The sequence below is a fragment of the Ruditapes philippinarum genome, unplaced genomic scaffold, assembly GCF_026571515.1.
Source record: "Ruditapes philippinarum isolate M1 unplaced genomic scaffold, ASM2657151v2 ctg2843_1_1_1_1, whole genome shotgun sequence".
Lineage (NCBI taxonomy): Eukaryota > Metazoa > Mollusca > Bivalvia > Venerida > Veneridae > Ruditapes > Ruditapes philippinarum.
The window spans coordinates 3,391-27,022 of record NW_026858902.1 but is presented as its reverse complement, the minus strand read 5'-3'; the positions used below and the strand labels follow the sequence as shown (position 1 = coordinate 27,022).

Here is a 23,632-nt window from a genome sequence, read left to right as displayed (position 1 = left end):
TTATGTTTATAGACAATCTTTACATGAAATATATTGATCACTTTTTTATGCAAGCAAAAATGTAGAAATTGTGTCCTGAAAAAGACGACAGTATAACTGCATATTAAACGGCAAAACATAAAGTTTCTATATACGCTTGCTTGTCATTCAACCTTGATGTAATGAATCGGAAATCCAAACAAAATGCCATTGCGTTACAACTTGAAAGCTGATATATGTCTCATTTGTGCATTGATGAGATAAAATCAATAACACTTAGTCCCCCAATAGCATTATCAATTCTATCGTTATATCTGCTCAAAAGCAGGGGTATCACAAAGCGCGCTAGCTTGTTCATTGTCGCCGACTTTAGAATTATATTATTTCATTGAGATCATATAGTGATCGTTTTATCTACAAGCAAATACATAACTATTTTAACAGTTAAAAAGAAAGCATTGAATCAGCGATTATCAAATGAAAAATAAAATACAATGTATAAGCTGCTTCAAAGGCATAGTGAGTCTATTCAAATAAAACATATTTTATTATACTTGAAAATGTTTGAATGTTTTGCATTAATAAAAAATTCTGGAAACAAAGTGATCCCTTGGATCACAATTGCTCTGCCTTTTTATAATAAAAGATCTTACAATGACATAATAAGTCAAACATCATTGCAATGAATTAAGTCAATGAATCTAGTCATTTCAAACACCAAAATACCAAATTGTGTGCATTCTTTTAGGTTTTTTTTTGTTGTTGTTGTTTCAAAATGTTAAAGTTAACATATAAATTAAAATTATATAGCTTTTTGTCCGAAGCAGGCAAAAGTTGCCAAACTAATTTGTCGTGGCGCTTAGATTTTTCACGGACTTGAAACCGTTAGTAAATATTTTTCGATAATTTTCCCAAGCAATCTGCGTTAACTTTGAGTATTTACTTGTATCAGTACGGTAAAAAAAAAGTTTGATTAAAGATCATTCGGATAACAAAAATCTCAACTGTAACACTAAGAAACTATTGCCGCACACAACTGTACCCCAAGCGCAGTACAGAGAATATCAGCTTGCTACGATTGGCGCCAATGCTCGAAGTTAAATTTTTTCTTTGTATAGACACACAAAAGCTTCAAAAGTTTTTGCTGCTTTACCTAATAAAAAAACTTCTCATCCATACGTTACACTCAAAAAGCAACTATTGCCGCGACTTTACACAACTGTACAGTACAGAGCATCCCAGCCGGCCACGATGGGCATTAAGCTTGCAGCTATTCGACTCATCAAACTGAGTAACAATAGTTCAGTTAATATGACCTAAACAAACTGGATAATTAAGTGCAATTAAAAATAAAAATGTAAATTTCACAACTATAGTCAATAATAGGCCTATCCTTCGGTCTTTAATCGATTATGTAAACTTTATTCTCCTACGTTGGTCTCTATCTGCTGACTGCTAAAAAGAATGGATATCAACATTACACACTTGAATTCAGTACCTGGTATTTAAAGTATGACAACTCGACCCCGCAGGAAGCCTTTTTAACTTGCTATTAGGCCTGGTAAACAACAGGGCTATTGATCGGTTATTGAAAACTATATTCTCGATTTAACAGATTTAGATGACATATAATTGACAATTTGTTGAAGAAAGAAGAAATAAAACAAAAAAAACACACATTTGAAAGTGTGTGGTTGTCTGGATTACTTAAACTTTGTATATATGACTTCACAAACTGGAATTATATATCTCATATTTAAAGTATTAAACGTAATCCTATCAGGAAACATTTTAACTTGCGCCTTTGTTGACACTTAAATTTATCAACATGCACTAGTACCGCATACCTTTGAAAGAGATAGCTCTAATGTTTACCAGACGTGATAATGCAAGGTTGCTGATATGTTTTTGTAAAATTTATAGTAAAGATAACACTCGCGCAAAATGATTATAACACTATTTTAAACATTTAAATGAAAAAAAAAGAGAAAGAAAACAGACCAACAACAAAAAATAACAACCAACAGAAAACATTAAACAATATTTAATTGCACAAACATTTACTTGATTTACAACATTTACAAAATCTACTGATTATAATATATTTTATAAATGTTTGGTTTCCCAATATTACATGTATTTTTGAGCCGCCATATTTATTTGTTACTAATAGACAGTGTCGTTCTCCTGCCACGTAGTCAAAATCTATGAAAAAAAGGTTTTATTAGAATTATTGAGGTGTTTAACAATAAGTTGACCATACATGTATTTGAGGATTATACGTCGCCGACAATAAACAGGAATTTAGAGGTAGGAACTTATTGATTCATTTCAAGTAATGTATTTCGTTAGATGGTTGTTTATGCAGCTGTAGTGTATTATTAGTATAGAATATTCTAGCGTTTTAGGTCTTATATATCTACGGAAGAGTATACTGGCCGTCTTATATATTTATATGCCTTAAGGAAAAACGGCCTATGTATAATACATGTCTTTAAAAAAATGGCAGGTTATATGATATATCAAATAGATCTTAAAGAGTTTTATCTGTTATTATACACCATAAATGACAAAAATGTGTATTTTCTTCGATGATCGTTGGAAATTTTAGAGAACAGAATGTTGTTCTTAACATACAATAGATGTGCGCTACAGCCTTTATCATATGATTGAATCTCATGAAAAAAGATATCTGAAATTATAAATTGAATTAGATTCTCTTGGTATAACAATTCGCTTCTTATTGGAAAGAATAAAGCACATAAATCAATAAAGTAAGAAAATTTAAGTCGGATTTTTTTACAATATAAACTGTTAAACAGTTAAATTACAAATTGTGAAATGAGTGCCCTTCGGATCAACTAAACCCCCAAACTTTTCAAAGTTGATTGGCGATAATCGTTGACATGTGCTATATAAAGATCTAGTGAAGGTCAATGATTTAATTTACGATTTTGAGTAAAAGTTGAAATAAATAAAGTAAATAAATGAAATTTCAAAACATTTATTTTCTTTTTTCGAACATTCGTATTCGTTTTTCAATGTTAAAATATTCTGTAGAATTTCGAAAATTCGAATATAATTTCCGGCCGTGGTATGATGTATATAATTATGATCATTTCAGACAAGTAATCAATATTGAAAATATCATATAATGAAAAGGTGGCAGTGTTCAGCCTATTTGTACTGCGGAATAATAAGAACTTTGAATCAGTTTAATTTATTTCTAAACTGAATTGAACTTTTGCATGATCAAAATGATACCAGCAATCTTCATGTCATTTTCGAGCGTTTAGAACTACATTAATTCTTAACAATACCAACTATTAAATGGAACGCCTTAATACATAGACACGGCATCCCTATAGACAAAAACCTTCGAATTGTAAAACTGACCTTGACCAGTTAGTTGAGATATAATAATTATTAGTCTTAAATGAAATGGATTGTTATTAAGAAATTGTTGAATTTTGCTTGAGTTGTGATGATTTTACTATTAAATGACAGATTTGATGGATTAGAAAATCCTCTTCTGTATTTGAGAATTTGATTCATATTTGAACATGACATGACTTATTTTCACACCTACATGTTGAATTATTTAATAAGTTTAACCTTTATCTTACCATGACCTCGTCCGTCATGGTCAAGTTTTATAATTTTCCTAAAATTACCTTAACTTTGTTAGTGATAGAAAGATTTGATTAATTCTTTGAAAAAAAACAAACTATAATGACATTGAACGTTGACATGTTGAATAGTTAAATATAAGATTTATTTAAAATGTGGATGGATTCGAAAGTGTTTCTAAAGTAGTATTTTGTAATTGAATCAGTATAAACTTTCTCATGTGAAAATTATAAGGAAAAATGGTCAATCATTTCTCTTCCATGAACTTCAATTAGTTAGAAGAGAATATCCAACTTTAATCCCATAGTTTTTATAATCTAATATTGTCATGATTTGATATATTTAAGATACGACAATGATTGCAAAGGGCAAGCTAGAGGACTCTAAGGTGGGATTCCATACAATGATTGTACAACTTTTTATGGATATTTTGCTGAAAGTATTGCTGATGGGAAGAAACGGGAAGAAACTTTACTCTCACACATTTGGAAAAGCCGTCAAGGATAAGCATCTCACGAAAATGCTAAAGCAAACGTTCAATGATGAATCAGTGTCTGAAATGCTGGAAGATACCTTAAAAGAGAAAGGGGTTAATGTGAGTAATATGATAAAACAAGCATTAAAGAAAGAAAGCCTTTTGGAATGGCTTGAAGAATTGCTTTTGGTTAATAAGATGCTATGGCAAGCAATCACTGACAGTGTTTTGAAAGTGCTACAAGACACCCTACATAAGAAAGAAGTTAATAAAATGCTAACGCAATTGTTTAATGATAATAAATGGCTTGAAATGGATAAACAAGCCTTACGAGTGTATATCACTCATGGCCATACGAATGTCGAAGAAGCAACTAATCAGAACAATGTAAACGAAAAAATAAGCTGTATTGTCATTAAACAAATTGCAAATACAGCTAATTGTAAATTCAAAATAGATGAAAGACAAGGCGTAAATATTTATAATCCATTTAAAATTGAAAAACTTGTGTGGAAAGGTTTTTATAATACTGGTAGTAATTCATATTTCCAAGGCAAATGTGTGTTTTTTATTCCAACGTTTACAGAGAATTATATGACAGTTGTAAAAAGTATTTTACATCAACATCAAATATATCTGTATACTGAGATGCATAAAGAGGAGTTGAAACAAGGTGAAAACTGTTCATTTGTAGCAGCGTTCGAACACGAAAACAACAATACAAAACGAAAATTAACATTGCAACTAAATGTCGTAACATCTGACATGTTTGAATCTGCCATGAACAATGCGCAGATGCAGTCAATAGTATTAACATATTCAAACATATTTCCTAGCGATTGTCGGATGTTCATAGCTCTTCCTGTGTATAAAGACGGCTTTATCAACCGAAAAGATCAAATCATCGCTGGTATTAACAATTATAACTGAGAAGTAAATCAAAGCACAGAAGGCGCTGAATTTGTTTGGGTCTCAGAATGTCAGAAAGGTGAAGGTTGTGAGATTATAAACCAATTTGTTATTGTAAAGTGCCACCAATGCTTTCCAGCGTTTTAATTACAGTAAATTGGCTATAAGACTAATTTAAACACTGATATTTAATCCAATGTTTATTTGACTTAAACAATTTGAAAAAAAATAGCTGCCTTAACTGGGATTTGAACTCCAGACCTCTCGCTTCCTAAGCGAGCGCTTAGAAATCTTCGACCATTCGGGAATCATTTTGCTTGAAAATTAATGCGCCTGTCATTTGACCATCTTTAGGAAGTGATCTCCCCTGATTTTTTTCGGCGTTAGTTTACATATAAAGGGAAGTAACCGCTTCAAAAAAGCGGACTACTTTCGGCACTTGCAATTAACAGCATTAGAGTCTGAAATTTCGCTACCATTATTTGTTTGGTCAATTGTCATTGTCAATTTGTTTAGCTAATTCAATTGTTTCTGAATAAAACATTTCGTTTGATTTTTTCTGTATACCTGAACCATTACTTTTGATTGAAATATTATTTTTTATTAACATGTAGACTATTATGTGAATGTTTAAATCTTAATATAAAAACTAACTGGCTTACTTTTGAAATACGAGTATCAAACTATTTTTATTTTACATGCACAAAAGAGACTGTAAAGCAATCATAATTTTTTTCAAATATCAAATTTAATTTTTAAGTTAATCAAAAAAAAAGGTTATATAAGAGTGTTTTACGTTTTCATAGAACTTGCATGTTTTTTTATACCATTTTAAGGTTGCTAGGTGTTACACATTTGATTTAAAAACTGTAATTCGGTGACAATCATCTGTAAAACACCATCATAATAAAAATGATGTATCCTAGATCGAAACTAAAAGATGCACCGATGACACCGGTTGAATGGACGACTTATGAAACTGATTTACACGAAAAAAGACTCTTAATACTGTTTTTCAAGATTAAGTATTATTAGTCTCCTTGTGGCTGAGGTGTTGCCTTTTATGGTTGTTGGATAAGAACTGCAGTCACCGTTTATCCTCGTGTGATCGTAAGAGGCGACTAAATGGGTTCGAACAATTGGAGTCTATGCATCTTTTAGCTCCAGCAGGTGAGATTTTGACTTTGAAGTTTGTAACATCCGAGGTTAGTCAAAATCATTTTTCCTTTTTCGGCGCCATATGACCTAAACTTTTTTGGTGCGCCATTAAAACAAGAAAAAGAAAAAAGTAATATAGCTGATAATGGCTTATAAAAATAGTGGTTTTATGCAAACGTACAATAGTTATATCCATTGATCAATTCTTTCCTTTTTTGATTTCAGAAAAGAATGATTTTTATGGACTTAAAATAAGAAACCTATATATGTTTGCAATATTGTAATGATCATTGTATTATATTGTGCGAATATTGAGTTTTCTTCTCTATACTTTTAAAATGTCAGTTGTTGTTAATCTAAATATTAGACATACACAATTATTTTTCAATTATTTAAATTGACTCATTGCTTTCTTTTTGACAATGATGATGATGATGATGTTGTTGTTGTTGTTGTATTTTTTTTAATATTAGTTAGAACACCCTAATGTAAAATCAAGATAATTTTATTATTTGTTTTGTTCGATTGATTTATTACCCATTTTTTTTTAAAAAAGACATAATTATTATTATTATTTTGAATTTTGGTTGAGTCCAAAAATTTGAATACAGCAGTGAAAAGAAAAAAAAACCGTAAATATAGCAATCACGTTTCAACATTTACTCTACTACGTTTTAACATTTACTGACAAAACATTCAGTCAATATTTTCAAAAAATGTAACACTTTGCATATTAACAGAAGATAAGAGTATTTGATAATAATAACAGAGTTTTTCTTGTGTCATTTTTGAGTTAATATTTGTTCACTAACTCAACAGTTTTTTAAATCCAACTTTTACACACTAGTTAAACAAGCAAATCGATTGTGCTATTGGACATTTTTAAAGTTATTGTTATAATTAACTTAGATATTAATATACGTTTTATTTTTATCAATGAATTGAAAAAGGCAGTATTATAAATACCAAACAATGTTTATATATAGATCGTATCAGGTGATACATATAAAACAGTACATATTAGCATATTACAAAATGTATACATATTTAGATTAAGGTGTATGTCATGAATATGCAAATATATCATTTAAGTCATTTAAAGATAGAAATATATAAATATCGAATACATTTAATCAGTACGAAATCACAAAAAAAGAAAGAAAAAAGAAAGTAATCAATCAACACTTAAACATTAGAGTCAAGTTAAGATTAAGTTTACATACTAAGTCATGTTTCTTTCATCCTTACCAAGGCGGGTTAAATGAAATTCTTATGATATTGAACTTTCCCATGTTTCAATCTGGACAAAACCGGGAAGATTCAAAATATTTAAAGACAGAATAGGACCATGATCTAATGGAATGGCTTGCAAATGGTTGCCGCTGTTATGTCAAACATGTACATCAAATCTGAATAAATTACTCAATAAATATCTTAGTCATACAGCATATTTGTATAAGTCATACAAAAGTGGTAAACATAAGATTAACCCTTTACCTCATATATACGCGAAACAACGCACTTTCGACCCCCCCACCCTCTTTTAGGCCTCAAGTAGTGAAAAAATGTCCTATTTGGGCCCCAAACACACGTTTTCGTTTGAGAAATGTTGCTAAAAAAATGAGCACTTTTTCGACGCGGCCCTCCATCAAAAAGGATACATCAGGGGTTGCCAGAAGGTGGATGTGCCCCCTTCTGTTTGGGTTTTTTTTGGACTTGTGAGAGGCTAAAAATGACCCCAGATCGATCATAAGGTAACGTGTAACCAACGCTGAAAAGCCTTTGACTCTTTCTAAATCCCTTGAGAAGTTGCAGCACTTTGAAACAAATTTTGATGAAAAAAAAGTCAACGCAAAATAGTGATTTTTGGCAATTTTGCGATGTCCCCTCGTTGCCATGGTAACATGAAATTTAAGACAGAGCATGTCTTTACAAAGACAATGGTCCAGTCAACATTTGTGTCAAGTTTGATTAGTATTGAAGCATTTTTCATAGTTTCATTGCAGTTTGATCTTGTAACAGGAGGCTTTTTAATGAAAACGGCCATTTTTCACAATATGCTCATGAGGGAAAGGGTTAATGTGGAAGGATCTTGTGAGGTGGACTATATTAAGAAATGACACGCCGGGCACCTCACTATTCCGAGTGTCGCCATTTGATAAAATTATTTTTTATGTTGATTTAATATTTTGATTAGTAATGGTAATCTAACCTTTTAAATGCGGATTGTATATTATGGTACTCATTACATGTTTATAACAATATAGATCTAGCCTCCTATAAGTCTTTGAAAGAATGACCATTTACATGTATTTTAAGTTTTATTGAATAAATACTTGTATTTTACATGTATGAACATGTATGTATAGAATGTGACTTAAACTAATAAATATCATTCGGATTATTTTTAAATATTAGTTAATGTAACCTAAACCTTATACAACTGTATCAGTTCAATACATAATACACATGCAGTTCGATATACAATTTTAACTGATAAGTTATCACTTTCATTTTGTGAAAGTTATATACATGTACATGAATTGAACCTAAAATGTTTTTACGATTTTTAAAGCATATTGTTATTTCATAAATTGCAATAAATCGATGCATACGCTTTTTAATTTCATTTTCTTGTGAAACACCCGCGATAATTTAAACATGTTTTAAATATACTCGTACAACCTGTTTACTGGTAGATTTATCTCCCTTCCTTCTTTCGGTTTAATTTAAATATTTACACGTCGGGTTAGAGACAGGCAATTATATTGAAAACAAACAAGGTAACTAATATTGCAAATTGTATTATTTTGTTTTTTGTAAGAGCATGCATTATTTTTTCCGAGTATGTAATATATATGTAGTTTACACATTTAAAAAATGTAGGTCAGCTATTTGCTGTATTACTTCTGTATGACGTACATGTATATACATGAATAAAATATCGTATCAATGGATATTAAGTCGTTAAAATTAAGTTGCAGTAATAGGGTTGTTATCATTTATCTAAATTAAATGTTACCAACGTACTTTATAACGGAAGTATAACTGTTATATGCTCGCATCTAAAATTACCATAGTTTCTCTAATTAATTTAACAAGGACGTACGTTGTGGCAAGGCACTTAAAGTGCGATGAGGCGACACGTCAAGCTTGAAAAAGCACTTTTTGTAAAACACTCCTAAGTGAGATAGTAAATCTTTTTGCTGCAAATATTAAAGTACACGTGTAAATGTTCAAATGTGAGTGTTTTTTATTATAAGAAAAAGTTGTCCCGATACTTTTCCATGACAGAACAAATAAAGGATCCATTATATTAAAAACTTCACATGTATAACTAAGTTAATTTACGTTTTATTTAGTCTTCTAGACATTCAAAATTTAGCAAACAGGATATGTTACCATGACAATGATGATATTAATATAAATACACCAATGTGTTAATCATTAAAAGAATATAAAGATTGTTAAAAATCGAAACGAAAAGAATATATATATAATTTATATATATATTTATAACATTTTCACATTTTAAACACATTCGTGACATTTTGTTTTCAGAATGAGTGTAACTAACCGCTTTTATCTCATTGAAGAAAAACTGTTATTGCTAAAAGAATATTTTCAAGACATAATTGAAAAGTTGGACACTGCAACTGATGTGCTGAAAAAGGTCGCTGAATTTATGTACGAATCACAAGGAAATTGTACAAACAAGCAACTTATCCAAGCATTGCTTGATCTGTATTCTAAAATTGAGTCAAAGAAACATGGTTTAGACTATTTTATTAACCTAGGACTAAGAAATGTAGGTAATGAACATCTGACAGAATCAAAAGATCTTGTAAATGAATTAAGTGTTGATGATTTTACTCGACCGCTAAACGCGCCTCCTGTGGAAAAAGTCGAAATCATTACACGTGTTGGGCACGAGGGAGAAAAGAATCCAACTGAATTAGAAACTTATCAGAATACCAATGATGTAAAACACATCGAAAAACCGACTCAAGATTTGTTACAAAAGGTTATACTGAGTAGAACACACGACAGAGAAACGAAATATACTGATAAGAAACTCTTTGGAAGACAGATTAATCCTTCTTTGCTGTTTAAAGAAATGAAAATTGGTAACCTCTCTGAAGAAAACCAACGAAAATATTTGCAAAATAATAAAACTGTGCAAAGTAAAGGAAATATTGGCAAGTTTAATGGTATAAAAGCGTTTAAATCCGTTGAACCATTGTCTGCAACTTTAAATTTTCGACTTGAAAATGGCCGGCAATCAAATGAAAAGGGCATTTATAGAACATATTCTGCCATCTTTCGAAACCTTTCTATCACAGGACTAAGTGCTAAAAGTTTAACTCACACTGACACCAATGCTCGAAGTGAGGCATTTCTCGAAAACCACAACAGCAATTTTGCGAATAATGCAAGTAATATTGTCATGATGCCCTGTGACATAAAAGGAAATTCTGACGAACTAGAAGAACTTAGACGCTTTCTTGCAATGTCAACTAACAATTCGTATTCAGTTCAGATACCTCAAGCCTTTAACTTGGAATATCATGAAGAGCAGCTCCAGCTGGTAGTGGATGTAACATTGAACGAGCCTTCGAGGAAACCGCATCAACGACGGTTCATTTTCAGAATGCATGTTGTAACCTCTAAAATGTTTGAGAATGCGTTACAGGATTGTCAGATGCAATCCCTGGAGTTGACTTACACAAATATATTCCCTAGGGATTGCAGGATGTTTATAGCTTTACCTATTTATAGGGACGGCTTTTTGGACAGAAAAGATAGGATTGACAGAGAATGAGAATTAAGAGAGTGAAAAGTGTACATGGTGATGTGTAAAATGATGTATTTGTAGAAAGGGAAGTGTATAATGTGATGTACATTTGTATTTGTAGAGTGGTATTTACGTGAAGTGAAGTATTGGTAGATTGCTATTCTTAAAAAGTAAGGTAATTGAACAGAGAGAATTGTCTTAAGTGAGGTATTGATAGAATGGGATTTGTAGAGAGGAATTTGACAAAGTAAGGTAATTGTAGAGCGGGATGTTTTTGAAGTTAGGTTTTTGTAGAGTGGGATTTGTGTAAACTGAGGTATTGGTAGATTGGGATTTCTATAAAAAAGATATTTGTAGAGAGGGATTCGTATAAAATCGGGTTTATGAAGTGGGACTTGATCTAATACATGTATTAAGAAGGTGTCAACTGAGCTACATGTAAAGTGAGATATGAGGAAAATGAGATATACTAATATTGGAAATCAAAATATAAGAATGTATGTAAGTGCTTGGTTGGATAATAGTAGAGGTGATACAATGTTATTTATAGTAAGCTAGGTATGTAGAAAGATTCTTTGATGGTATGCTTAGGGACAGGCACGTATTATACGTATTGTTTGTCACGATCAGTACAGTGTTATATGTGTTGTGTGATATTTAAAGGCCCCTTATGCCCAAGAAAGCCATCATTTTCATTTCTCAAAATATGTTTATTTTGTTATTCTTTTACAGTTCCAAAAATCATACTGATTTGCTAAATACATGAACTATCTTGTGCACCTTAAGGTATGTTGGCAACTGTTAAAATTATTGTTAATTAGTATTTTGTACAAAATCAATTATCTTAACATCATTTAACACAGGTTTGACATTTCAAAACTATTAAAATATACATAGACTTCTGAGACATAATGTGCCTTTAATAAAACACTGAAATGAAATAATGTAAAAGTATTACTCCTTGTTCGTATTGGTCAGCCAACAAAATGCAAAGTTTGTTAAATTAATGGTGAAAATGTTGGAACGAAAAATATGTCATATTAAGTTAATAAAGTTAATAAATCAAAATACTTGAACCACAGTTATTATTACTTTTTCTCAAGAATGAAAGTTGAAAATAAACATTCAGTACATGTTTTGTTATCTTGTATTTTGTATTCTTACATAAAGCCGCGTCTTGACAAGACCAACATAATGGGTTTGCGACCAGCATGGATCCAGACCAGCCTGCGCATCTGCGCAGTCTGATCAGGATCCATGATGTTCGCTTACAAACCCTATTGCAAGTAGAGAAACTGATAGCGAACAGCATGGATCCTGCTCAGACTGCGCGGATGCGCAGGCTGGTCTGGATCCATGCTGGTCGCAAATCCATTATGTTGGTTTTGTCAAGACGCGGCTCATATATTGTTTCCCCAGAGCATTCATTTGACAGATTATTTTTTACAAATATTGAGGAAATGTTTTGTTCAACTGTTTCGTTAAGAGATAAAATGCAAAAACAACTTATCGTTCCGTCGATTTATTTTATAGGAATAACACATTTTGCAATTACAAAAAAAAAAATCCATAATTTAACGCCTACCTATTTTTCTTCGTTATTTTTTTTTACTTCTGTTCAGGTTTCTTTCGTTGTGTGACGGTCGTAAAAAGTCGCCCCATAATATTTAACCAAAAATGTTTCATTTTCCTCTATTTGGTCTATCACCCTATCTATAGCTTGCGCATTATTTTCCATGTATCATCTAAAAATGTTTCATTTTCCTCTATTTGGTCTATCACCCTATCTATAGCTTGCGCATTATTTTCCATGTATCATCTGATTTGTTTATCATATTTCAACCAAATGGTTGCACATAGATGGAATATAATGCGGAAAAAATATCGATGTTGTGAGCGTTGACAGATTCCATTTAATTTCCGTAATTCACAATTGAACAACTCATATCCCGGTAAAAAATATTTTTGTTTAGTCACCACACTAATTTCAAACATAACGGTCGCAATTGTAAAAAAATTAAGGAGAAGACTTTGTGCGCGAGTGGAAAAGTTCCAACATGGCTAAGTAAGTTAATGTTATTTTCTGTATTATCTTAGGTCAATTTTTATGTAGCAATTTATTTTTATTTATTTATTCATTTTAATTATTATCATTATCATTATTTGTTTTGGAAAAAAGAAGTTTCAGTAGATTGTTTAAATATGTCTGAATAAAGTTTCACAGTTTATATGGTAGAAGAAATAGTTCTAGGCTGTCAGTTTTTGGTTGAATAATTTTGTGTTTTCTGGATAAGAAGCATTTCAAAGCATCAATAATAATAATAAAAATAGTTTGTAAAATATCTGAGACATAGAACATATGTACTTAGCAAACATTAAGTTATCAAAAAAACATTTTGTTTGGGGAATATTTTATTTTGTTCTTATTTAATGTGCAAGTAGACTTCGAGCATGGTTCTGTTGGCTCCTCATTTTAACTGTTTTGATTAGAAAATATTTTAAACCCAATTTACGCAATCCTAAAATCAGGGCAGAAAAAGGTTGATACTTATAACACGTGACATTTTGTGATCTGCATGTGGCAGACAAGCAATACTAAAGACGGTCCAGGTTTTACTTTCTGAAAAAAAAGGTTAAAATATACATTTTAAGGTGATAGAGTATAGCCCGCTCATTCCAGTGAGGATCCTATACAAAGAATGTTTTCTGTAATAGAAAATCATTATTTTTTTCGTAATGTAAAACCGTGTGAATATCTGATTATTCCAACACGGGGTTTTCCTTTAAAAAAACAGTATTTTTTTCTCTTAAATATTCCATGTGTGTTACAAGGAGGAAAGTGTTATTGAAAAATAAGAAATATTTAAAATGCTATAGAAGAAAAGTCAATCTTGACCGTCTAATGTATTGGTTTTTTGCCTCACTTGGACCCCAATGATTTGAGACTTTCATTTTAGAATAATTATAATAAAAATAATAATCGTAATAATAATAAAAATAAAAATTGTGTACTGACGGAATTCTATCTGCAGATTTATTGTATAATTAGTCTCACTTTTGAAACAAATATTACTTGATCCATTTAATCTAGACTTGTCCGACCACACATTAACTATTAACGAAAGATACTGACCGCAAGTCCAACGTAAGACGTAAGATTTATTAATAATTCAGTTTCTAAAATCATATCTGAAGACATCAATATGAAAAGAACAAAAAGAAGATATATGTTCAACAACCGTCGACGATAGTCTTGAGTGATAACCATGTCCTGTTTTGATAGGAAATTAACAATTTCCTTTAATTGGTTAGTCATAACGCTATATTACTACAATGTGATATCATTTTGATATAGCACAACAAAACATTTACAGAAAAGGTAAAAGAGTGGTGAATATTTCTCATGACACGATTCATGTCAACTTTGCCTCATCGCTTCCAATTTAGCTTTATGAAATCGTTCCATCTTAACGAGGAAAACTATTTGATTTAGAAAGTTGGATTCGAAATAATGAATGTGCAAATGCAAATGTAGTTCGTACTTATACATACCAAAAGTGTACCTGAAGGTATTCGAAATTTTAGATGAATCTCAATTTCGTCAACTAATTTAATGCTTTTAAGAAAGAATCTTATACTTGTGATGCTGGTCATTTACTAGTAACCTTGAACAAGTGTATAAAAGCCGTGCGGTTAGCTCAATATGTAAAACGTTGGACTGTGAGCATGGCGACCCTGGTTCGATTTCCGGGCAGTCACTTTCGTTGTGATTCATCATGAAATCCTTTCTACGGTTATTCGCACTGTACTTCTGCTCTGGTATGTACAGAAGCTTTCAAATACTTGCGAAAGTGACGGCAAGTAGTACTGGCACACTGCTTGACAACCTGCCCAGGAATGATGCGGTGGCTTAAAGGGACTCCACTGTGGTTTAAAAGCCTAAAACATAACATTTGAATTTCTTACATAAATGAGCTGGGGCACTTTAAACAGAAATATATGCAAAGATAGTTAAGAAATATATTTTGAAATAAACTGAAAATCGTACTTTTATGCTTTCCTTAGCCTGATTTGAGTGAAAAGCGTTTAAACGCTTATCATTTTGGGTCATTGTTTTACAATTTGAATAATTATTCTGGAAAAACGAAGTGCCCGAATGATCTAAAATTTTGAACACAGATTAGTGGTCTGAACTTACATCAAATGGTACATTTATCTGGAAAAAAATATTTTCCGTCCCATCATATCAAAAAAACTTTTTATTTTTATTAGATTAGTGTGTATATATAAAGTTAAAGAATTTTCAAAGCGTTCATTTGAAAATTTAAATGATTTTGAACGACATTATGACGATGCAAGTCAACTCGACTGTTTTGGCAACAATATTTTTTCCGGCAATTTTCTGTTGGTTTACCGAATACTTTTGCACAATCTCATGTAACAAAATAACCGCAAAAGTCCGGAAGTTATCTCCGTTTTTTATCTCAAGCACAAAACGGAAATTTAGTTTTGATTTCATTCTTAAGGGCGGAAAGTAAAGCATGACAGGATAGAAAATAACTGTGTTATTTCACCTTCTGATATGAGCTGAGCAGTATCAACAATAATAAGCATTTAATACCAGATCTATTGTTCAGTGTAGCCAGATATTATAATGTATGCTTCTTATTATAAGTGTTTTGACATTGAATTATCTGAGACTTACATATATAATGCCTGAAACGTGGAGAGCAAAAAATTACCGGGTCAAAGTATTCATACTTAGTCAAGCAAGCTTCACAAGGAAATATTATGGAAATATAATATATTACAACGCCCGAATTTAATGTTGTGTCTGTGTGTAAAGTTTGGCTGAAATTATAAAAGGTTTTTTTTTTTTACTATTGTTTCCTTTGAAAAGTTTAAATGAATAACACTTAGGCTTGATCAATTCAAAGGTTTCCAAGCATAGATTAGATAAAGACATATGAGCCGCGTCACGACAAAACCAACATAGTACGTTTGCGACCAGCATGGATCCAGACCAGCCTGCGCATCCGCGCAGTCTTATCAGGATCCCTGCTGTTCGCTATCAGTTTCTCTACTTGTAATAGGGTTAGTAAGCGAACAACATCGATCCTGATCAGACTGCGCGGATGCTCAGGCTGGTCTGGATCCATGCTGGTCGCAAACCCATTATGTTGGTTTTGTCGTGATGCGGCTCATATCAATGTTTATATTCCATTGATGAAGTTAATCTACAACAAACAAAAGAATTCCATGCCTTTATTAATAACAGGTTTTTAAAGTCAATGCTTGATAGGCGAGTAAACAATTTTTGATTTACTTTGAAATTCTGTGCTATATAATGTAATGAATTAAAATACTATTGACAATAAATATAAATCAACCCCGCAAATTATCTGTTCTTCATTTGATAAAATCATTGGTTAGTTTGGGATTACTTAGCCTTATTGCAAGTAATATCCCGTTAATATCCAGGAAGCGCCTTTCAAGTCAAGGGATTTTTTTTCTCACATGACTTAATGTCAAATTTATCTTCCTTTTCTTAAAGACTCAAAACATGAAAAAACAACAACAACAAAATATAAGACTCAAAACATGAAAAGAACAAACAAACAACAAAAAGAAGAAAAAAAAAACAACAAAAAAAAACAACAAAAGAACAAACAAAATCCAAAATACTTTAATTTACTCTTGAGCGTACTATACCTAATTATCGTTATTCGATTTATATATGACAGTCATAATTATTTCCCTTTTACCATAATCGTAATATACTAAATTAAATGGTAGTTCAATTGGTTAACGCCGTCTTTTTCTTATCAGAATTGCCCCCCTTTTACACCAGACGTATATTTATTGAAATTCAAATTATAAAAGCTGATTTTATTCAACTATCTATCGAAACTGTTCGAGTTTAGTCATTTAGATTATTTTCCCAAGACTGTTTAACAATGTCCAAACCAAAATTAATTTTAATAACCAACGTATTTCCATGTCTTATTTCAGCATATACAACTTGTGGAATGACGATGACGAGCAATCTGAGGCTTCAATCATCGTGTATTATAACATTAAAATGTTTATAAAAGACGCTGCTAAAACAAGCTCGAAAAGAGAAAAGGAAAACATTAAAGAAATATATGGTAACAATGATGAAAAGCCTCCTGTCCGAATATTTGTTTTGTATAAAGATACATTTGTACAAAGGGGTAGTTCAGGCAGAATAGCAATTAATAGACGAAGAAATTCAGGCCTCCTGAAAAGTAATGCTGAATCACCATTTGTGTCGATTTTAATCTTTTGGTATTCTTCGCGGCCTAATAGAGATGAGATCGAAAAATTTCCGAACAATTTTGCTTTCAACAAAAGCAATACACGGAACGGAGAGCGTGACAAATTTATAAAGAATGTGTCACCAAATTATGAAAAAGAATCCGTTGACTCTACTTTCAGAATAACTTTTGTCAAACATGGTGACTCGTCAGAAGCCTACGAAATAGATGTGGTCGCCACCAGCAACGGTTGTAGAAGAGAAGTTAGATACAGATATTCTCAAAAACCAGTCCCAGGTACTTCAGATGAGTTAAATCGACAGAAAAAGCAAAATTACGGCAATGTGGATGACCACTCAGGTAACTTTCGCCTAAAACAGAAACCAACCAATGAAGATGATTATGTTGGCTCAGAAATGTATTATGAGAATTTGAAACACGAAAACGGAAGTGACGATATCATTTCAGAAACAAATCATGAAGCATTGAAACATGACCTTATTGGGCACAGCATTTCGCAATCAAAGCACGACAGCGAAAGTAATGATGACAGTTCCAGAAAGGTTTATGAAATCTTTAAACATAGCAACGGCAGCGTTAATGGAAACGTGACATGTTTCCCTAAAATATCAATACACGACTTGGGAAGTGATGACATCAGTTCGGAAAAGAATTTAAGAAATTTGGAACAGAAACAAGACTATGGAGAGATCAGTGGAAACAAGAATGGTGTTAATGTAATTCATGATCAAAAATCCGACGGTGCAAGGATCAGCCCAGGTAAATGTTACCAAAATTCAAGACGTACCTCCGGTAGTTTGCAAGACAACCCAGAAACACTTAATCCATATTTAGACACAAACTTTGACAGTGTAGATTACTTTAACGATGTTGACGAAATAGCTTTTGAAAAGTCTGGTTTCGACTCTTTGGCGATATTTGCTATGCTTTTGAAAACTATTGCAATTATTGTAGAGGAATATAGCGAAAACGATACCAAAGGTAACAAAAACTCGAAGAATGGTAGAGGAACAAAGTTTCGGATGGTGATGATTCCCTCGGAGATATTTGAAGAGGCCATGAGACAATGCCATATTGCAACTGTTGAACTGACGTACAGCAATATTTTCCCGAGCGATTGCCGCATGTTTGTTTGTGTACCTATCTACAGGAACGGGTATATACACAGAAAAGATCAGATGTAAATGTGACTGAACTGGAAAAAAACAGAACATAATTATAGTAGTCGTACATGTATATGATTATTGTCTGGAAGTTATCGTTTATACGATAAGTCTTCCTTAATTTGTGGTCATTTTGATTTGCTGAATCATATTCAGAATTTACTTGATAAGTATATGGTTGAGTATCAAAGTTGTTTATACCTTTGTTATTGGAGGACTATTCGATTTTCTTCAGTTCCTCATAAACGGAGTATAGCATTCAGCATTCCAAAATATGCGATGACTTTTGGCAGTACATACCAGAGGATTTTCATTAGTCATAGATTAAAATCATTGCTTTTTCAGCATTCACAAGTAAATTGATTGAATCACATGCATGCATACATGGAAAGTATTGTCAAACAAAGCATTGATTTGTTAATGAATTGACATTCCTTGAAAGCTTATAACAATAAAGTTTGAATTATGTTCATTTCGTTTTAAATATAATCATTTAATTGTGATAATAAAATAAAGCTATTATATTTATTTTTTACATCAAGAACGTACAAGTACCGGTGTCACGACCATGACCTAAATAGTGTTCAAACCAACTACCACTGAATAGACAAGGAGGCAATATATTTAACGGTAATGGAAGTATTTTCTAATATAGTAAAGAAGACTGCTATCGTCACAGTGAATTCAGATCGACATAAAAGTATATCAAAAGAAGTATCTCATTTACAGAAAAATAATAAGATATTTAAGAATCCATAGAGTGGCGTCCTATATGCGTTTGCTTTGAGTTTGACTCTTAATGGCTATGTTAATGGGTTTCAATACAAAATGCTGCAAATACATTTACGGGTTGATAAGCTTTCAAAGAGGGTCATAGCCGCTAGCGTATTGTTATCATATGAGCAATATTTAAAAAAGTTAGTCCAGTTTTCCTTGTTAAAAATAAAGAGTGTAATCTGTTCATAAATAACACTTACGTAATTTCGATGATAACCATACAAATAGTTTAAAAAGTTTCGATATAAAATACAGAATAAGTCTACAGGTAGATGTAACACGTGTTTTGTCCCTGAAAGTCAGTTTCACGTATACCATTGCTGCATCTTAGAGGTATCAGTCACATATACAATAATATACATAAAATGTGAAATATCATAAAAAGAATTCCACAAAATATACCAATATACTAAATGGCATATATTAATCAAAACGAAGATGTAACATTATGAAAATAAGCTTAGCTATCAGTTACTTAAATGCTAAATTATAGTTCTTTTTACAGAATACTACAAGTTTTAACAATATCTCTTATCTGTGCTATTCAATAACATAGAAAACTTGATTGAATGGACGTCAGTACTATACTCTCTGATAATGTATTTTCTTCTATCAGTATTCAAGAATTGACAATTTAATAAGTAATGATATTCATCTCCAAGTGAACTATTGTTGCACAGGTTACCCACTCTTAATTCTCTTGGTATATTACAAAATGCATCTAAAACGCCATAGTACTATAGCTAAATGACTAAAATGACTTCAAAACTTTTCAAATCTGAATTCACTTTTATACATTCTATGATTCAGACATTTTTTTTATTCTAAAATTTCACTTTGCCGAACACTATGCCAATTTTGAATGAACTGGTCTTGTAGTCTACTTTTAACAATTTTCTTAAACAATGGAAGAGAAGTGCTAAAATTATTAAGCCAATATTTTGATAAACCCAGTGAAACTAGTAATTTACAAACACTATTCATACATTGGAGATTCAACACATATACAAAGTGTGTGACATATCATGCAAGATTGTTTCCTGTTTGCTACTGGAAATCATATTCCAAAAACACAATACTCTTTATATGAATAGATTAAGGTAATATTCCTATCCTAAATCTCCATAAAGCATAGAAATTGAGTACTTTGTTTCAGATTTAATATGTGTTTATAAGATTTTAATTAAAATATATCTTTAATATTAACTTTTTTAATTCCTCACACTTCGCTACCATATAACAATATATGTGCTACCATGCTATCAAATGAAGTGAATTATATGGTTGTTTTTGGAGCTATGTAGCGGACAAAATTACTTTTTCGACGGTTCCATAGACTATATATATGATTAAGATATATTTCTTGCCGTGTCTTTATGAACTATGAACATTGGCTTTATCAAAAATCTATTCATATTTATTTTGGAAGTCCTTTTATTTTAGATATTATCTTCATATAAATAAAAAGAAACAAGCAACAACAGGAATGGGACAACGCATTAGAATTCCATTGTACATAGTATTAAATGAGATATTCTCAACTTCAAATTATTAAATCACCACGTATGTACTTAAACAAATAAGGATGACACACTAGTATTGAGGCAAATGATCACTTTATTTACGAATTCATGTGCAATGTCAACCACATAAACCGTTTTTTATAAACTTTTGTTTGAGTTAACAATGTAAATGCATTTATTTTTTAACGTTTTCTTTATTTTAACTTTCAACGTTATCACAGCTGATGTTCTCTATATTTGATTTTAAGGATAAACGGTATGTGTAATGATATCGAAATTGCAATGCTACCATGTCTCGCAAACCGTTTTGAGGATAGTGGGGGAAAACTTTATCAGCTTGCAGTGGCGGTTATTGGCAAGGATTTTTGCCATATTGGGTCGATATTAATCTAGAAGTCGAATTATTGTGCATATATCGCTTTTTGTTTTTTGTGTCTTATGAAATATTGCATACTATTTGAACGAAATATTTTATATATTTCTGAAACAATGTATTGAGACATATCAAAGTGATATTTGAAACTTTCAAACATTTACTATAATAAATATTTAATTCACATTTTCGATCGCTGTGAGCCTCGTCCTTGGCTTATTTTACGTTTTGTGTTTTCCTTCATATATTGAATATCATGTTTCAACATAAGTCACCAATAGAAACATCTGATAGTTTAAATAACCGTCACGTCATTCCGCTTGACTAGATATATAAGCAGTCTGTGAGAGGTAAACACTTCATGCAATATAGTTTGCGTGTTTCGTCGATAACAGTTTTACGCAAGATTTAACCTTAACATTTGACTTCCGCTTGTATTTCGATATGGAGATAATAATGTAAAATATATAGTAGTACATGTCATTAAAAACCTTTTTAGTTTAAAGTTTTTCCTAAAAAATTACCCCCATTTTTTTTGGGATCCCAACTTTTTAATTTTACTTTTAAAAATTAATTTTTTAAAACCAAAAATCAATTTCAAAAAGGAAGAAACATTTTTTTTTGTTAAATTGATATTTCTTTTGGATATGTTTGAACAAACAAAGATTACACTTTTGACATCAGGTATGACTTTCATTAATTGATGAATAATATGTTTGTTTGTTTACAATGAAAATCATAAAAGTTTACTTTGTACTTACAAAAAATTTAATGAACATTTCACTTTTTATTGGGAAAAAATTAAAATTTTCTTTTCAAATGGTTTTTAACAATAAGGGTCGGGAAACATGATGGGTTTTTCCTAAAACTTCTTTTGGGGTTCCCAATTTTTTCCGCCATCTTTAATCATTTTTAAAAGTTTACTTTTTTAATAGTTTTTATAAGATTTCTTTAAAAAAAACCCCAAAAATTTAAACCGTTTTTTTTAATTTTTAACAAAAAACAAAATTTGCAGCTTCTTTTTCCCCCAATTGGGATCATTTTACTGGTCTTTTAATTACTAAAATTTTTAATTTAATATTTTAAATTAAAACGTCATTCCCTTTCGGGTTCTAACTCTACTGGGTATTTTTTAAAAAATAACCAGTGAAAAGGTTTTAGGGTGTCCAATTTTTAAAAATTTTTGTAAGGTAAAATGTTAATTGGGGGTGCAAATTTTAACTCAGGGGGGACCAAAAAAGGGATTTTTTTTGGGGAAAATTTAACCCAGAAAAAAACCCAACAAAAAAAACAAAAGTTAATTTAAAATGAAACCTTCTTTATCGAAATAACACGGGGGAAATTGGTGCCCCGTTTTTCCCTTTTCCCCGCCCTTTAAACCCCCCAAATTTTTAAGAATTTTTAACGAAACATAAAATAATTTTTTCTTTTCTCCCTTATAAATTTTTAAGGAATTCCAAAGCCCCCAAGGGAAATTTTTTTCCCAAGCCTACCTTTAAATGTTTAAATAAGGGGGAAATGTTTTATTTCCTGTCTATTGTCCGGTTTTTTTTTTTGGTTGCTTTTTTTTTAAAAACGTTAAGTTGACAATCATACTTGATTTGCTTTATTGTATGTACGTAATGTTTCAGTAAGGTCAACTTTTCAAGTAAGTGTAATGGTCAGCTTTTCAAATAAATGTAATTGTGATGTCCTACAGACTAATGTTATAATGTATGTGAGACCACCATAGTATATATGTATGTTGTATGTAATATGATACCGGGACTTCCGGAAAAAACATGGAACCTTAGTAAACACGATCAAAGCAGAAACATAGTTGTTATCAATTAATATCCACCGTTAGGACTTATCATCTGGCGACGAGGATAAAAAAAACAAAACGGAATTACTTTTATAATATTTTGGATATAATTTTCATGTGTTATTGATGGATTAAACGTTAACCCCATGAACAATTTTTACCAGCATTTCCAAGTTTTTGATTTTTTTGGGAAAACCCCGGGGAATTTTTAAAAAATTCCCAAATTAAAAAGGCAGCGTTGGGGGGAGAAATGGGTTGGGGGGGCCTCGAAAATTTTTTTTTGGGGGATGAAAAAAAATCAAAAAGCTGACCAGAGAAGGAAATTTTACAAAATTTTACGCCGGAGAAAAGTTTTTAACGCATTTTATGAGGGGTGAGAAAAGGGCCCAGGCGCGATTTTCAAAAAGGGCAAAAAAAAAAGGGGTACTTAGCGACTATTTTTCCCTCCCAGAAAGGGGGCGTTAAAAATTTAAATTTTTTAAAACTTTAAAAAAATAAGTTTTAAAGGCACAAATAAATTGATGAAAAATTGGTGACGGGAAGTAAAACTTTTGGGGAAAAAGAATTTGTGCATTCGCAGGCAACTTTAAAAAAATTTTGAATTTTCCCAAAAAAAAGTTGTTTACAAAAAAAAGCTTTGGATGCAAAGCATCAAAGGGCTTTCCAAGGGCAAAAAAATGCAGCAAGTTGAAATGCCCTTTAGTACCATTGATGAAAGATTTTTTTTTATAAACTACCAAAAAGGGT

The 23,632-nt window shown here is 31.3% G+C and overlaps 2 protein-coding genes across 2 annotated transcripts; both read left to right on the top strand.

Annotated features, from left to right (window-relative positions):
* The first annotated feature begins 2,090 nt into the window (after positions 1-2,090).
* Positions 2,091-12,093, top strand: LOC132754623 (uncharacterized). Its single transcript, XM_060745284.1, has 3 exons — positions 2,091-2,289; positions 3,957-8,934; positions 9,713-12,093. Exon 3 carries the CDS (start codon positions 9,714-9,716, stop codon positions 10,971-10,973), a length of 1,260 nt encoding a protein of 419 aa, XP_060601267.1. The 5' UTR covers positions 2,091-2,289; positions 3,957-8,934; position 9,713; the 3' UTR covers positions 10,974-12,093.
* Positions 12,094-12,796: 703 nt separating this feature from the next.
* LOC132754622 (uncharacterized) lies at positions 12,797-18,927 on the top strand. The gene is made up of 2 exons (XM_060745283.1): positions 12,797-13,011; positions 16,959-18,927. The coding sequence occupies exons 1-2, from the start codon at positions 13,004-13,006 to the stop codon at positions 18,427-18,429; spliced, it is 1,479 nt and encodes a 492-aa protein (XP_060601266.1). The 5' UTR covers positions 12,797-13,003; the 3' UTR covers positions 18,430-18,927.
* The last annotated feature ends 4,705 nt before the right edge of the window (positions 18,928-23,632 follow it).

Coding starts and splice junctions, on each gene's coding strand:
- LOC132754623 (XM_060745284.1), top strand. CDS start 9,714: ATGAGTGTAACTAACCGCTTTTATCTCATTGAAGAAAAACTGTTATTG.